A 17,985-nucleotide genomic window follows, 5' to 3' on the forward strand; every position below is an offset into this window, starting at 1 on the left:
TCTATTCGGCACAGCTACTCAGTGGTCCAGGTTCCTCCCACGTTTTGGGTCTGTCTCCCCGGGAGCCTCGGGTCCTCCCTGGGATCCCGTATCTGGCTACCGATAAGAAGACGGCGACAGCAGGTGTGGAGGAGACTTTTTAGGAGCCATGCCTAGAAGTGGTGGATGTCTTTTATGTCCAAATTCCAGTGAGCAGAACTGAGCAAATAAAAGGGAATTGGACGAATTCAGTTTTCGCTCCACCAAATAGCCTAACTGGTGACAGAAGGGGCAGGGGGGAAGGAGGTGGGGAAAGAGGAATGAAGAACGAATACTCCCAATCAATCAAAAAGAGGCAAGAAAATAGAAGAAATGCAAGGGTTTCCAATCCATACTACAACCCTGTCACTCTTGGGACCGCAACTTGCCCTCCCAGAGCCTCGGTTTTGTAAACAAAAGACATAAAATACTTCCTAGGGATGGTAAACTGATTCAACCAGATATCGCAGGGAAAGTGCTTAGCACGCCGCCTGACACGAACTTACTGTGCCTGGCTGCTGCTGTTATTTATCACTAACACTTGCCACACCAGCTCAAACGCGCGTATTTGCCGACCAGGTGCTGAGGGTCACGTGAGCAGCTTGGGGCCTGGAGGATCCCCTAGCACCACCCCGGCCCCGCCCCGCGCGTAGCGACGCCCACCCGCCCGGGCCGGAAGAGAGGTTGCTTAGCAGCGTCTGTTTCTCCCTAGCCTCTGCGGCGGCGGAGGCCTGGCGATGCCCAAGAACGCAGTGGTCATCCTGCGCTATGGGCCCTACAGCGCGGCAGGCCTACCGGTGGAGCACCACACCTTCCGCCTGCAGGGCCTGCAAGGTGGCCCTCCTCGCCGCGTGCACCCCTGAGGGCCCCAGCCTCTGAGCATCCGTGCAGATGGTGCCCTGTGCCTAGGCCTTCCTTCCTCAGACCCTGACGAAGCACCACCTCTCCAGGAAGTCTTCCCCAGGATGATGTAGCAACCTATGGTTTCCAGGGCTGGGCTAAAAGAGTGAGAACGCTCTTTTATCCAAGAGTGAGCTGTGGGCCCACCTAGTGCCCAGCAAATTACAGAAATTACCTCCATAGAAAAAATTACATAACCCTGCGTTAAGAATTGGGAAACTGAGGATCAAGAATATTAAGTGACTTTCACAACTCAAATGGCTGGGAAGTAGCGTTGCTGGGATTCCATCTCTTAATCGTTCATGCAGCAGACTTTTATTAAGCACGCAGTGTGTGTTGGACACCCTTCCAGGGACTGAGGACACACTGTTAAACAGTGATGAATGTCCTTGAAGTAATCTCCTTGTTAACTGCTAAATGACAGTTGTGCCTAAGCTCTGACTGAGGCTAGGTGGTGCCATGGGAACTAACCATAGTGGGACCTGTGACTAGACTAGCCATAATGGGAGGGGAGAGGGAGAGGTCTGGAAAGGCTCGTTTAAGTGGAGCCTTAAATGAGCCCACATTTGAGCAGACCTTTAAAGAATGAGTAGAAACTAACCAGGTAAAGAGAGGAATGCCTTCCAGGTAGAGGGACTAATAATATAGGCAATGGCTGGAGGCATTCAACAAATGATGTATTAATATTTGTTAAACTGATGGGGGGATGAGGCTGGAGAGGTAGTCAGGGGCCAGATCCTGCAGGGCCGCAGACAAGTTTTAGGCAGGGGATGAAGCTGTTGCTGCTCTGAGGAGAACAGATTAGAGGGGGGCAAGAGTGGAAACAAGGAAGACAAGTCTGTTGGGGTGGTCCAGGGCTGAGATGAGAGTAGCTTGGACCATAAAGGAGACCATGGATCAAAGTGAAAGCAATGGTACTTCCTGAGAGGATGGAGGTGGGAGGTAAGGGTAAAAAGAATGTTATCCGGATCTAATCAGTGTCTGGCTTGAAACAGTGCTGATGGATGGATGTACTGTCCACTAAAATCAAAGACACCAAAGATGGACCAAAATTTGGAGGAATATGTGGAATCGTTCCAAAGGAACAGTCTATTTTGGACATACAGATAGTCCCCAACTTAGACTTTTTGACTTTAGGATGGGTTTATTGGGAAGTAACCCTATCCTAAGTTGAGGAACATCTGAACTTACAATGGTTCCACTTAACGATTTTTCCACTTTATGATGGGCTTATCCAGGTATTAAGCCCACTTTCCATTTACAGTGGGCTCATTGGGACCTAGCCCCATCGTAAGTCAAGGAGCATCTGAATTAAGCTTCATGTGCTTTCAGCTACCTAGACAGAGGTGCTGAATCAGCTCTGTTGTTCGGGAGTTCAGAGAAAAAGTCTGAAATGGAGATAGAAAGACGTGAGTCATTGACTTGGAGAGAACATATAGAATGAGATGAGAGCCCAGGAATGAGCATTGATGAACTCCCATCATATGACCCAAACTAAGACTCTTCCAAGCAAAATACCCTGAAGTCTAAGGACACAAAAATTAGTTTTAGCTGAGCAATCAGGGAAAGCCTCCTGGAGGAGATGGCATTTGAGTTTGAGTTTGAAGGATGGGTAGGATTTCAATCAGCAGAGGAAGTTACTTTCTGTGAGAGAACAGTTGATAGAGAAATTTCTGTTGCAAATACCTCCATGTTTGTATTTGTCTATTGGGATTACCATAACAAAATACCATAGACTATGGGACTTAAACAATAGAAATATATTTTTTCAGTCTAAAGGCTAAAAGTCCCTGATCAAGGTCTGGCAAGGTCAGCTTCTGGTGAGGGCTCTGGGCGCTCTTCCTGGCTTGCTGACAGCCACCTTCTCTTTTGTCCTCACCTGGTGGTATTATATGGGGAGAACGGGGAGCAAGCTCTCTGGTGTCTCTTTTTATAAGAAGAAAGACACTAATCCTATCAGATCGGGTCCTCATCCTTATAACCTCATTTAACCTTAATTACCTCTTTAAGCACCTATAGTCACATTGGGAGTTAGGGCTTCCATATATGAAGTTAGGGGAAGGGGGGGCAACAATTCAATTCCTGGCAGTGTTGCATGGTGATGTTTAAAATGTTTTGTAGTTTTGGCTAAGAAGACAGCCTAAATAAGTGACTTTTCTCTTCCTCCACCTCTGATGAGCCACACCTACCCACCCTCACCTCATAATCTACCTTTAGTTTATGTTCACTTTCTCTAAAAATAACGTGAGTAAAACATATATTTAAAATTTTGCCATTTTAACCATGTTAAGCATACAATTCAGTGACATTAATTATCTTTACAATGGTGTGGAACCATCACTGTTCTCTTTTTTTAAAATTTTTCAACACCCCAGACAGAAACCGTATTCATTAAGCAACAACACTCTATCCCTCTGTGTCCAGAATTTATTCCTTCTGGTGGGTTCTTGGTCTCGCTGACTTCAAGAATGAAGCCAGGGACCTCACGGTGAGTGTTACAGCTCTTAAAGATGGTTCATCCAGAGTTGTTTGTTCCTCCTGGTGGGCTCGTGGTCTCACTGACTTCAGGAATGAAGTTGCAGACCCTTGTGGTGAGTGTTACAGCTCTTAAAGGTGGTGCAGACCCAAAGAGTGAGCAGCAGCAAGATTTATTATGAAGAGTGAAAGAACAAAACTCCCACAATGTGGAGGGGGATGCGAGCCAGTTGCTGCTGCTGGCTCGGGTGGCCAGCTTTTATTTCCTTATTTGGCCCCGCCCATGTCCTGCTGATTGGTCCATTTTACAGAGTGCTGATTGGTGCATTTACAATCCTCTAGCTAGACAGAAAAGTTCTCCAAGTCCCCACCCGACCCAGAAGCCCAGCTGGCTTCACCTCTCATCTCCACCCCCAGCCCCTGGTAACCTGCAATCTACTTTGTAGCTTATTTCACTTAGCATATTTCAAGGTTTATCCATGCTACAGCATGTATTATACTACTTTATTCATTTTTGTGGCAGATATGCCATATTTTGTTTATCTGTTCACCTGTTGATAGACACTTGGGTTGTTTCCACCTTTCCGCTACTGTGAATAGTGCTGTTATGAACATTGGTAAACAAATATCTGTTTGAATCCCTTTGTTTTAAGGGACTGAAATTGCTGAGTCATATGGTAATTCTATATTTAACTTTTTGAGGAATGACCAAACTGTTTTTCAAAGCAGCTGCACCATTTTACATTCCCACTAGCAATGCACAAGGATTTCAATTTTCTTTGGTTTTAATTACAGCCATCGCAGTAGGTGTGAAATAGTAACTTGTGGTTTTCACTTAAATTTCCCTAATGATTGGTGATGTTGAACATCTTTTCATGTGCTTATTGGCCATTTGTATGTCTATGGAGAAATGTCTGTTCAAGTCCTTTGCCCATTTTTAAAATTGGGTTGCACTTTTTTTGTTACTGAGTTGGAAAATTTCTTTAGATATTCTGAATATGAGACCCTTAATACATAAATGATTTGTAAATATTTTCTCCCACTCTGTAAATTATCTTTTCACTTTCTTGATAGTGTCCTTTGATGCACAAAATTTTTAATTTTAATGAAGTCCAATTTATCTGTTTTTTTCTTATTTTGCCTATGATATGCTGTTTAAGAAACCATTGTCTGCTGGGCATGGTGGCTCATACCTGTAATGCCTGCACTTTGGGAGGCTGAGGCAGGTGGATCACTTGAACCCAGAAGTTCAAAACCAGCCCTTTTTGTAGAAACCAGCCATCTCTATAGAAAACACAAAAATTAGGTGGGTGTGATGGCACGTACCTATAGTCCCAGCTACTCAGGAGGCTGAGGTGGAAGGATCGCTTGAGCCCTGGAGGCCAAGGTTGCAGTGAATCAAGATTGTGCCACTGCACTCCAGACTGGGTGACAGAGCAAAAGACTCTGTCTAAAAAAAAGAAAGAAACCATTGTCAAATCCAAGATTATGCAGATTTGCCCCTATGTTTTCTTCTAAGAGTTTTATAATTCCTAAATTTAGATCTTTGATCCATTTTGAGTTAATTTTTGTATATGGTGTAATGTAAGGGTCCAAATTCATTCAAAAGATATTCATATGGATATCCAATTATCCCAAGACCTTTTGTTAAAGCGACTGTTCTTTACGAATTGAATGGTCTTCGCACCCATGTCAAGAATCAACTGACTGTTCATTCACATCAGTCACTGTGAACATTTATTTCTAGGCTCTCAATTCTATTCCATTGCTCTATATGTCTATCCTTATGTCAGTATTACATGAGTTTGATTACTGTAGCTTTCTAGTAAGTTTTGAAATCAGGAAATATGAGTCTTCCAACTTAGTTTTTTCTCAAGATTGTTTTATCTACTTTAGGTCCCTTGCAATTCCCTATGAATTTTAAGATAGGTTTTTCCACTTCTGCAAAAAACACCATTGGGAATGTGATAGGTATTGCATTGAATCTGTATGATCCTTTGGGTAGTATTGTTATTTTAACAATATTAAGCCATTTAGTCCATGCACACAGGATGCATTTTCATTTATTTAGGTCTTCCTGAATTTATTTTAGCAACTTTTATAGTTTTCAGTGTATAAGACTTGCACCTAATTGTTTGCATATATTCCTAAGTGTTTTGTTCTTTTAGATACTACTATAAATGGAATTGTTTTCTTTATCTCCTTTTCAGATCAATCATTGCTAGTGTGTAGAAATACAACTGCTTTTTGTGTGTTAATTTTGTTAATTCCTTCAACTTTGCCAATTTCATTTATTAGCATTAACAACATTTTTTAAGAACACTAGCAGTTTTGGGATATAAGATTATGCAATCTGCAAATAGAGGTAGTCTTCTTCCTTTCCAATTTAGATGACTTTTATTTCTTTTTCTTGCCTAATTTATCTGGCTGGTACTCCTAATACTATGTTAAATAGAAGTGCAAAGGTAGGCATCCTTGCCTCGTTCTTGATCTTAAGGGGAAAACATTCAGTGGGCCTCCTTCAGTTGAAGGCCTTAAGAGAACAAACATTGATGTTTTTCAAAGAACAAGGGATTCTCCCCAAGACTGCAACATAGAAACTCTACCTCTGTCTGTAGCCTAGCCTGTGAACCAATTCCTTAAAATCTCTCTCCTCTCTCTCTCTCTCTCAAACATACACATACACACACACACACACACACACACACACACACACACACACACACACACACGGTCCCTGACTTACAATTGTTTGACTTCTGATTTTTGACTATATGCTGATGCTTTCAGCTGTGTACATTAATGGTGAGTACCCATACAACCCCATTCTGTTTCTCACTTTCAGTATAGTATTCAATAAGTTATGTAAAATGTTCAACACTTTATTGTAAAATAGGCTTTTTATTAGATAATTTTGCCCAGCTGTAGGCTAATGTAAGTGTTCTGAGCATTTTTAAAGTAGACTAGGCTAAGCTATGATGTTCAGTATGTTAGGTGCCCTAAATGCATTTTTAACTTAAAATATTTTCAACTTACAATGGGTTCATCAAGACTTAAGTTCATTGTGAGTTGAGGAACATCTGTACATGTGTATAATGTATATATATTTGTATATGTATATGTACACACACACACACACTTACACACACATATATTTTATTGGTTCTCTTTCTCTGGAGAATTCTGACCAATACAACAGATTCTTGTTTTTTTCCTTTCTGCACTTTAAATATGTATCCCACTGCCTCCTGGCCTCCATGGATTCTGATGAGAAAGCTGATAATCTTATTGAGAATCTGTGTGTGATGAGTCATTTCTTTCTCACTGCTTTCAAGATTCTCTCTTTGTCTTTTGACAATTTGTTTATAATGTGTCTTAGTATAATACTTTTTGAGTTTATCCTGCTTGGAGTTGGTTGAGCTTCCTGGATAGGTATTTTCATGTCTTCATCAAATTTGGGGAGTTTTCAGCCATTATTTCTTCAGATATTCTTTCTGTCCCTTTCTCTATTTCCTTTTCTCCTGGGACTTCCACTAGGTATATGTTGTTATACTTGAGGGCATCCCACAGGTCTCCAGGGCTGTTCATTTTTCTTCATTCTTTTTCCTTTCTACTCCTCAGACTCGGTTGTTGCAGGAAGTCAGGGACCCTAAACAGAGGGACCAGCTGGAGCTGAGGCAGAAGAACATAAATTGTGAAGATTTCATGGACATTTATCACTTCCCCAGTCAATACTCTTATAATTTCTTATGCCTGTCTTTACTTCAATCTCTTAATCCTGTTATCTTCATAAGCTGAGAATGTTCGTCACCTCAGGACCACTATTTTACAAATTGATTGTAAAATATGTGTGTTTGAACAATATGAAATCAGTGCACCCTGAAAAAGAACAGAATAACAGCGATTTTCAGGGAACGAGGGAAGATAACCATGAGGTCTGCCTGCGGGGTCAGGCAGAATAGAGCCGTATTTTTCTTCTTGCAGAAAGCCTATAGACAGACCTGTGAGTAGGAGAAATATCGCTGAATTCTTTTCCCAGCAAGGAATATTCATAATTGAGACCCTGGGAAAGGAATGCATTCCTGGGGGTAGGTCTATAGACAGCTGCTCTAGGAGTGTCTGTCTTATGCAGTTGAGATAAGGACTGAAATACGCCCTAGTCTCCTGCAATACCCTCAGGCTTACTAGGATTGAGAAATTCCAGCCTGGTAAATTCTAGACCGGATGTCTGCTCTCGAACCCTGTTTCCTGCTAAGATGTTTATCAAGACAATGCGTGCACAGTGGGACATAGACTCTCATCGGTAATCCTAATTTTGCCTTGCCTTGTGATCTTTATTGCCCTTTGAAGCATGTGGTCCTTGTGACGTACTCCCTGTTGGTACACCTCCTCCCCTTTTAAAATCCCTAATAAAATCTTGCTGGTTTTGCAGCTCGAGGGCACCATCATGGTCTTACCAATATGTGATGGCACCCCCAGAGGCCCAGCTATAAAATTTCTCTCTTTGTACTCTTTCTCTTTGTTTCTCAGACCAGCCAACACTTAGGGAAAATAGAACCCACATTTAAATATTGGGGGCTGGTTCCCCCATTACTGGGTAGTCTCAATCGCCCTGTCTTCAAGTTTGCTGATTTCTTCTGCTTATTCAAATCTGCTGTTGAATCTATGTAGCACATTTTTCATTTTAGTTATTATACTTTTCAACTCCAGGACTTGCTTGGTTCCTTTTTATAATTTCTCTTTACTGATATTCTCATTTTGTTCATACATCATTTTTCTAATTTCTTTTAGTTCTTTGTCCCTGGCTTCCTTTGGCTCTTTGAGCATATTTAATATAGTTGATTTAATGTAAGCCCAATGCCTGGGCTTCCTCAGGAACAGTTTCTGTTAATTAATTTTTTCCTTTGCATGGCCCATACTTTCCTGGTTTTTTGTATGCTTTGTGATTCCTTTTGTTGAAAACTGGACATTCAAATATTATAATGTGTAATCTCTGGAAATCAGATTTCCCTCTTTCCCCAGAGCTTGCCATTCCTAACTGTTGAAGGCTTAGCTTGTGGTCAGTCAGTGTTTTGACTAAAGTTTTCTTGAATGCAAAGAGCTTTAAAATCAAACAAACAAATAAAAACGCTCTCCCATTATTTGTGTATTTGCTCCATTTTGAGACACTCCATAACACTTGGCCAGGCTGTTACAATTTTGCCTCAGCCTTTACATCCTGCTTTCATGAACCTATAGATCAGCCAGTGATAAAATTGCAGGATCTTCACGATCTTTTCTGAGCATGCATCCTGATCTGAGCCTGTACTGACTTTCTAAATTCCCCAGTATACATGGGTGCCTTTGAATGCCCTAATTTTTCAAAGAAACTCTCTCCAGCTTTTCTCTTAGGCTTTATGAGATCTATTGTGTGTCTCAACTATAATCTTTTGCCCAGGCAGCTGCAGGTTTTTCATTTGCCTTACAATGTTTGTGAGCACTGCCCATGGCTTTTCCACCCTGTGTGAGTTCCAAGTTAGGCAAACAAACACAAGTGCCTTGAGTCAGTTCTTCAGGAAGCCCACAGATGGGTTAGAACAGACAAACACAATAATTTGTAAATAAGGTCCACTCTGCTCCCTCTGGAATCAAGAACCGGAGTCCCATACTGGAAACACAGGCTGCTATCTTCAAGACTGCCACCAGGTCAGAGAAAAGGTGAGGCAAGGGCAGGCAAACATGCCACAAAGCTTTCCTACCATTTTAAAGTTGCCTTTTCTTTGATTCAGTATTCACTTGGTTGCTGTAGACCTTTGACCGTTTTCTAGAGTTTTGACAATGTTCTGACCGTTTCTGGGTTTTGTTTTGTTTTTTATGTATCTGCAGAGGAATGGGAGTTTGGAGCTGTCTGCTCTGCTGTTTTGCTGACATAAGTTCCTTGCTCCTGCCACAACCAGCATGATTGTAGGAGTTCCATTAGATCATTTACATACCAAAAATTTTATTAAAGCAGAATGCATAAATGAACATTTTGATATGATACACAACTTATCAGTATTGGGGGGAAAACTCCCCATCTAGTTTGTCCACAAATCATGTCAGCTTTACTTGTCACCTCTCCCTGGTCTCTTATCTCCTGCCTACATTTTTGGCACTTCTGGCAGGGAGATGGCATGAGCAGAGGATAAGCACAAGGGCTCTGAAGTCAACACATATGGTTTGATTGGGCTCCACCATTTAGTAGCTTTGCAGTCAAGGTGAAAATCAAGTGGTTTTACCTTTATGAGCCTCAGTTTCCTTGTTGGTAACAGAGGAATGTGAATCCCTGCCTCACCGATGTGAGATTCTGGTGAGCAAGTGCATGTAAAGTAATTAACTCCATGCCTGCACACAGTCAGGGCTCTGCAAGCATTAGTTCTTATTGTTCCTGAGGAAGGCTCATTGGGAAGGGGAGGTGCAGGCAACCTGGGCACTTCTGGGGAGCAGCAGGCTATTGGGTCTGATTGGAGGAGGATGTGCAACAAGAGAGTCCAGCCTGTCTCATCCTTGGCAACAGGAAGCCAGTGAAGGTTCTTGAGCTAAAGGATGATGAGATCTGGGATGTACCTTAAGAGTCCAATTTTGGAAGAAGAAATTTAAGAAGGAGAAATGGCAGGGTGTGGGGTGGAATGAACTATTAAGAAATATTAAGCCAGTGGCTGGAAATTACGTTCTGGAGTTTGGAAGAAAGATGAAGGCAGGAGATTTGAGTCAGGAGTAGCTATGACTTTAAATGACATTTATATGCGATGAACTTCCAAATTTATATCTTTAAACAGGACCTCTCGTAGCCACTGGCATGTTGAGTAGGCATCTCAGACTTAGTATGCCCCAAATTTCCAACTAGACCCCTAGCACTCACCCCCACCAGCAGCTCTGCCCACTTCCCCTCTCCACTGCTCACAGCAGCTCCATCTTGCAGTTTCTCAGGCCAGACACCCTGCAGGCACCTCTCACTCCTCTTTCCCTCACACTCCCTGTTTAGTCTGTCAACACAATTTGTCAGCTCTGCCCTCAAAGTATGCCCAGAATTAATCCCTCTTAGGCCTCCTGACTACCCCCTCTGCATTTTTTGTTCACCCGCCATCATCTCCTGCCTGGATTACTGCCCTGGCCTCCTGACTCCGTTCCCTGCAACCCTCATCTACTTGCAGTCTGTTCTCAGTACCACAGCCAGCTAATACTGGTAAACCTGAATCACATGAAACAGCATGACCTTTACCCCTGAGAACATTCCAGGGGCCCCCAGCTCACTCAGGGGAGAAGCCAAAGGCTCACATGGCCCTCTAGGCTCCTCATGGCCCCCCTGATCTCACCCCCTCCTGCTTCTGCCTATCCTCTCCCTGGCCCGCTGCTGCAGCCACAGCCACCTCCTGCAGTCCTTCAATGCTCCTAGCCAGCTCCCACCTCAGGGCTTCACAGCCGCTCCGCCTGGAACGCTCTTTCCCACGTGGTCTTCAGCTTCATTCTCTCAGTCTCAAGATATTCCTCAAAAGTCACCTTCATGGGCAGGCCTTCCTTGGGCATCCCACCAAAAATGTCAACACTTCCCTCCTTATTTCTTCTTCGTGCTGGTAATTACCTACCTCAGCACGCACTCACCTGTATACCTGTTGTCCTTCTCCCCCACCTGGAGGCATGCTTTGAGGAGGAAAGGGGCAGGAGTTCTTTTCTGGTTCTGTTCTCTGCTGGGTCCCAGCCCAGAGCTGTGCCTGGTATATTGTAAGAATAAACATTAGTTAAGAAAATCAGCCTGCGTAAAGCTGAATGCTAGAACCATAGGAGGCGAGACTGCGGAGGAAGCAAGGAAAGACAGGACTGGAGATGGCAGGATGATGAGACAGCCCCCCTGAGGGCAGGGTGTGTTAAGAGGAGCAGCCTGTGGAGGAGCAGGGGCAGAGGGAGGAGAGAACTGGAGGCATAAGGGGGCAAGTGATGGCATTTCAGGAAGAAAATTACCAGTGGGCTCCAAACTATTGAGTAGAAGTGATTTCTAGGAGAGAAGAATTCATGCCTGAAGAAAGACTGAGAAAAGGAGTATTTTCCTAATTTACCCTCGGCGGGAGAGTAAATTGAACTGTCACCTTTAGAAGACGACTTGGCAGTGTCTGTTAAAATGTGATCATATACTGTAGAATCCAGCTGTTCCATTTCTCAATATCTTCCTTAGAAAAGAAAAAACAAACCTCACCCACGCACAAGGATGCATGCTGTGAATGTTTTCTACAACATTCTCAGCGATAGTGAAAAATTGGAAACAACCAGAAAAAGGAATGGATAAATAAATTGTAGTGCATACATCATGTAAAATCCTACACAGCACTGAAGAAGAATGCAGCCACTCTATGTGTGTGACAGGGCTGGGGCACACGATGCAGTGCGAAGGGAACAAAGCATGGTCCTAAATGCCATGGTCTTACTGCCACTGAAAAAGACAGAGGGAGAGAAGAATTAGGGGTGATTTTTAAAATGTTGTCCTTTTCTATAATTTTTAAGTTTTTTTAAAAAAAAGAATTATGAATCTGCATTACATTGATAACTTGATTTTTAAAATTTAGAGATCAAAAAACATATTTGTTTTTACCATCAAAAGTATTTTAAAGAAACAAGAAAGGAGGTGGGTCCGAGAGGGATGGGGAGCGCTGGGAAGCCATTGAATGTGCGATGGTTTCCTGACCTCTGAGAGGGCAGGCTCTGGACGTGGTGAGCTGAAGGCTTCCCTGCAGGAGGTGAGCGGGTGGAAACACAGCAAAAAGCAAAGGCAGCAGGCGCAGGCGGCTCTTCCCACAATAGGGGAAGGGAAGAGTATTTGGAGAAAGAGCAAGAGGAGCATTTTTATGGCTGAAGGAGACTTGAGGGTTGCAAGGTATCAGTAGGTGGTTGATTTGTAAAGTCAGTTCTGTGTATCGATGAATGATAAGTCATGTAATACCAGCAGCCGACAAGGGCCAGGGTGTTCACCGCAGCAAAGCAGGGAGCATCTGCACCCCCCACAACTTTAGACCCAGCACTCACCGCACAGCAGGCAGAGAGTGGTACCTTTGCAGGCCCTCCTCTGTAAAATCTGCATCTGAATTCTGTGTGTTTCTTTTAAAATTACAGCTCTTTATCATTTCCCAAAGCCCTGCTGGCTTTAGAAATAGGCCTGATCTTTTCTGAACTTACCATGCCTTTAGCAATCTGAAATTTTTTGTTCTTTCTTTATTATCCATGAATTATAATAACTCAGCAAAATGTTTCCACTATGGCCTCAATGCTGGTGAAGCTAAACTAATGCTTAACAAAAAGTTCTAAGTAATTTCCCCGGCCACACTTGCCCCTTGCGTGCTGTACTTAAGTTTGCCAAATGACCCACTCAAAGGGCTTGGAAGGAATTAAAACCAATCCATAAAATAGAATCCACCCCACTTAGCTGAGACACTCTGTGTGCCATTCTCCTATGCTAGCTATGCATCGGCGGCCCTTGCGCGTGGGCATGTGTATGCCTCTGTGCTGAGTAGAGGAGGGAGAGAGGTCTGTTTACCTCTACTTCCTGACCAGTGGCATTTAAATCATTCGCAGATGGTGTGCAATTCCACCAGCATTGGCAAGGAGAGAGCCTTTTCCATGTCCCTTTCGTTTATTTAGATCCCCCTTGAAGAATGAGGTGCCACTTCAAAGAGGCAGGCGGACTGCAGGTGGCCTTATAGCTTCTGGTTGATTTATGCTGGAGTTTACCCACTGCCTTTGCACAGGCTTTGTTTCAGGGAGTATATTTATCTGACCTTTCTTTGACTAGACAACCCCACAGCAGCTCATGGGAGGAAATGGGTGCTCTGTGTAGAGAGGTGGCATTTGGATGAGCTGCAGGAATTCTGGGGTGTCTAGTGTTTGATCCCTTAAGCCTGCACTGACCACCTTAGAGTCAGCTCAACACCTCCCAGAGTGATGGGAAGGGAATGTCCTGGAGCTGAATATTCAATGTAGACTCTGAGGTAGCTTGTTGCTTTAGCAAGAATCAGACTTAGGTCACTCTGTGGGTCCAAAAGTGTTATGGGCAGTGCCCAGGGCCATTCTGTGTTTGCTTCTTCAGTGAGCCTGTATTAAAACCAGGTACTTGGAGATAATTCTGGTCAGTGAGGAAGACACATGCCCTTTAAGACCACAAGAGCCTGTGCTTTGCAACCCTGTAGAGGACAGAGTGAGGAGTGGTGTGTCTCTTAAGAGGGTTTCTTCCTGTTGGGCTTCATTTGCTCGAAGATGAGGTGGATCCCCATTATTCAGCACCCCTCAACTCTATAGGGTGAGTGATCAATTCCTGTTTCTGAGCTACACCATGCCGTGTAAGTGCCACTGTCCTCTTAAACTTCAAGCTCAGATGCCACGTGAGGCTCAGTCAGCAGGCCCTGCAGGAGGGCCAGGGGCAGGCTACAGTGTGCTCGCCTCCTGGGGCCTCCTCCCGTGGGGCTGCTCCTTGCCCACAGTCCATGCACCCTCACTTCTCCAGGCCTTAGAGAGTTGGCACTGGGTGTTAACCGCAGAGTGGCAGCACCTTGCCTCATAGGTGGAGGTGGGAGGGTGGGTGTAAGGTGGGAATGGAGAAGCTGTTTTGCTCCTGATTTCTTCCTGTCAAATTGAAGTCCATCCTCCAGGAGTGTCTTCAGACAAATGCAGCTCCGCCGTCCTGAGGGGTTGCTGCTGAGGGAGTGTGGGATCCCAGAAATCTCTGCCCATGGACTGCCTTTATGTCTCCCTAGATGATCAGCTGCCTTTCCACACGAGCTGGACTGCTTCATTTAAACAAGTCATGGGTCCAAGCTGAGTGCCTTCTTCAAAGACGTTTAAGAACAAGACACTTAAACAGAATACAGTATCATAAATATGCCAACGAAAAAGATGCAGGCATTTTTTTAGAGACGCATTAGCTGACACGGGTCAATTAGGGCCGCCTATGGGTACCCAGGGAGTGCTGTCTTGTTAATGGAGATCCTTGCTGAGTCTCTTTCTGAAGTTCCTTTCCAGAAGTGAAATTAAAATCGCGCAATTAAAATGTTCACAGTTGGGGCTGAATGTTCTTGAACTGATTGAAAGATGAAGAAGTGGACACACCAACATTTTGAAACAGCAATTGTCTCTGTAATTAAATGCAATTAACTGACATAACTGTTTGCTTTACTCCGTGTAAAACTGATTGAAATGGCAAGACTTTAAAGAATATGCCCCCGTCTGTTTTCTCTTTCCATCCTAACCAAAATTCTCACCAACATGTGAAGACCAACAAAGGTAATGATCGGCACACCCGCTCTAATATTGATGTTATGGGTTAAATATATCCACGAAACTGGGGAGAAATACATTGGAAAAAATAAAGCTCTAGGCTGTCCAATGTACATCATTTCTTCTAAGCCACATACCTTTGCATTTCCACAATAAAAAGATTAAATCTAAAAATTATTCCATGACTGATCTCTGGGGAAGGAGCCATTGAATGTAAGTGATAACCAAAATGCAGATTCCAAAGGTGAGAATAAAAAGTTAGTTCATTAGCTTTTCTAAAAAACTTTTTTTCAGATTATTATAGGCAATCTGGAAAATGCTGAAAGAATAAAGAGAAAAAAATTTCCCATAATCTCACCACAGACAGATAATCAATAGGTATTTTCTTCATCCTTACATACATATCTGAATTCATATTGACTATATATTTTAAACATGTATTATATATATTTGTATCCTAAGTTTTTGCTTATATTGCAAGTATTTTTCTTGCCATTAAAAAAGTTCATGAACATTTTTATAAACGTCCAAATAAAATCTTATCACATGGACATTCCACTGTTTATTTGGCCATCGTCTCATTATTGGATATATAAGTTATTCACAGTATTTTGCTGTCATAATAATAGAGAAAAGACATCTTGTTGCAAAAATCTGCCTGTATTTTTTTTCCTTAGGAAGCTTTCTTTTAAGTGTAATTTCCTGGACTAAAGATTAGAATCATTTTTTGAGGCTTTTGGTAGGTACTGCCAAATTGCCCTCCAGAAGGTATTCAATTTGTACTTCCATCAGCAGAGTAAGAAGTTGCCTATTCCCTGAGGCTTCTCCAGCACTGAGTGTGGTCTCTATAAGATTGAGCCTCTGGAAAGCCCAATAGCCCTTTACTAGAGGAAGCTCATTGTTTAACAGATCACCTTGGTGGTAGGACAAACAGCAACTGAAACCTGAATTACTCAGGCCTCTGGCTGTGCTTCCCAGCAAAGGTGAGGGCACCTGGGACCAGCACCCAGAAAGTGCCTACCAGGGCAGTTGAGTGATACCCATGAGCAACTAGACGGCAGACAAGCTACTGTCATCATGAGGACTGCTACTAGTCAGGTTAGTTTGAAGTCTGACCCCATGTCACTCACCTCCTTTTCTGTCCTTCCCAGCTGTGTTGGCCATAGATGGACACGAGGTCATCCTAGAGAGGATAGAAGACTGGAATGTGGTGGAACTCATGGTGAATGAAGAAGTCGTCTTCCACTGCAACATTAAGGACTTGGAGTTCGGTAAGCCCTTTGGCGACGTTTCCAGCCAGCAATTTGCCTCCTCTGAGGAGTCCCTCAGTTTCTAGTTGAAATGATCAGTGTGTCGTGCCTGGATTCAAATTGGGTTTCTTTCCGAGTCTGAAACTCGTACTGAAAGCCCTGTGCTTTCAGTGGCACACACAGGAGAATATCCAAAACCACACAGTAAAGTGTGTGATGCTCCAAGTTTCCCCAAACATTGGAAACAGAAGAGGAAGGAAAATTAAGTGAAGCCCTGGACTTCAAGGGATGTGATGGAATTAAGGGATAACAGGTTTTTGTACTTTAATAATATGTATTCTATTATTATTTGCTTTCGAAGCTGCTTTTGTTCCACTTGTTTATTCTATCTCGACTTGCTAAGACAATTAGAGTTGATATGCCAGCAGTGCATGACACTATCAGCAACATTCAAATGAGAGCTTCTGGCCTGGCAGGCTGGCACCGTGCGTGCCTCTCTGTGCTCAGAAGTTAAAGCTTTGCAATCCACTAACACTCTATTAAAAACTAGTTAACATTTTACCAGCCCATGGCCTTTGAAAATGCACTCTGGGTGGAAGCCATAGGTATGTCTGATATGATAACAAATTGTATATAAAGCTAACCAAAAGACAATTATATCTGTTTCCCTAGGAGGCGATGGTAAACTAGACCCACTGTGTGAAAAGGCCAGGATAGCCGTGCTGAATGCCTACTGATCTCCTCATGGAACAGGCATCTCAAGTCGGCACAATAGCAGCTGCCCCAGCCATTCTATGATGCAGGCAGAAGTGGCTGTGCCACGGTGTGGACACTGGGCTCTACGAGTCAGAACAGGGCAACTCAGGCCTGACCTCCAGCTTACGCAGCCTCAGGATTCTCACCTGGCTGCACAGGAGCCCACAGAAATAATAAAAACCACATCATTTGTAACATCTCTCAATCTCAACCCAGAGGGAGAGCCCTCCAATATCAGGTACACATTGAGCTGAAGGAAACAATAAAATGCAATCAAATAACAAGGTGCCGTTCCTGACTAATAACACATAGTTGCCAGAAGCATCTGAGATTCCATTGTTCAGTACTCAAAGAGCTCAGAACAGGTAAAATTAAAGAGAGGTTGGGGGAAGAGTGGGAATAAAGGCTTTTGAAAGTCTGAACCAAAAGCAAATGTTAATATTTGGAAACCTTGCTATTCCTACAGATTTATTTCTGACTCCTGAGGGAATAAATATTTTCAATTGCTATTATAAAATTAGCTGAAATCAAATGTTCAGTTACTCTCATCTAAAACAAGAAAATGACCTGCCTTCTTTTGCATTAAGATCGTCTGAGGAGGGCACGAAAGAGTCCTCGGCAGAATGTGAGATGGTTCCCTGGTCTCTCTGGAGTAGAACACAGCCCCATAGAGTTAAAGAGGGTTTTCACTAAGTTCAGTGTGAAAATCAGTCATGTCGAAATGATATTTTTACTTTCCAGTCTTATGCACCAATGTGTAGCATATATTCTTAACTATAGAGTAATGGAGAGGGGGAAATGCAGATACTGATCTAATGACGTCAAATGGGAGGTCATGGTAAGAAGGCCTCACACCTATGGGAGAAAACCAGATTCCCTAACAGAAAACTCTGGACCCGGGGCACCTGTGCTGAAGGAGCAGGGCTTTCAGGATCGCTCAGAGAGCTGCGGCTTCGCCCCCTCTAAAGCAGTCCTAACCGTCGCCCCAGGCAGCCTCAAACCCTCCTGCACCCTAGAACTTCAAAGGCCACCAGAGACCATGAAACTGCTTGCACAAGTTCCTTCTCACACAGGACAAAGTAGGGGATATAATTTTTAAAACCCCAGCCCAAGCTTCACTTGTCAGAGTTGATTCAGGGATTGTGAATCAGTTAGAACTCTATGGAACTATTTAAGCATCTCCTTACTGAGAAACTGAGGCTCAAAAAAGATTATTCCTCCCAGTGTCTGGTGCCGGTTTTCACATATCTTTTGTAACCCTAGATTTAGTCCCTTTTTTTCAAAACCCAGTTTAAGTTACTATAGATGTAGC

General features: G+C 43.3%; 1 protein-coding gene across 1 annotated transcript; it reads left to right on the forward strand.

The window, feature by feature from the left end:
• Positions 1-687: 687 nt before the first annotated feature.
• On the forward strand, positions 688-16,957 carry C8H10orf53 (chromosome 8 C10orf53 homolog). The gene is made up of 3 exons (XM_002820715.4): positions 688-852; positions 15,819-15,938; positions 16,590-16,957. The coding sequence occupies exons 1-3, from the start codon at positions 756-758 to the stop codon at positions 16,652-16,654; spliced, it is 282 nt and encodes a 93-aa protein (XP_002820761.1). The 5' UTR covers positions 688-755; the 3' UTR covers positions 16,655-16,957.
• The last annotated feature ends 1,028 nt before the right edge of the window (positions 16,958-17,985 follow it).

The sequence above is a fragment of the Pongo abelii genome, chromosome 8, assembly GCF_028885655.2.
Source record: "Pongo abelii isolate AG06213 chromosome 8, NHGRI_mPonAbe1-v2.0_pri, whole genome shotgun sequence".
NCBI lineage: Eukaryota > Metazoa > Chordata > Mammalia > Primates > Hominidae > Pongo > Pongo abelii.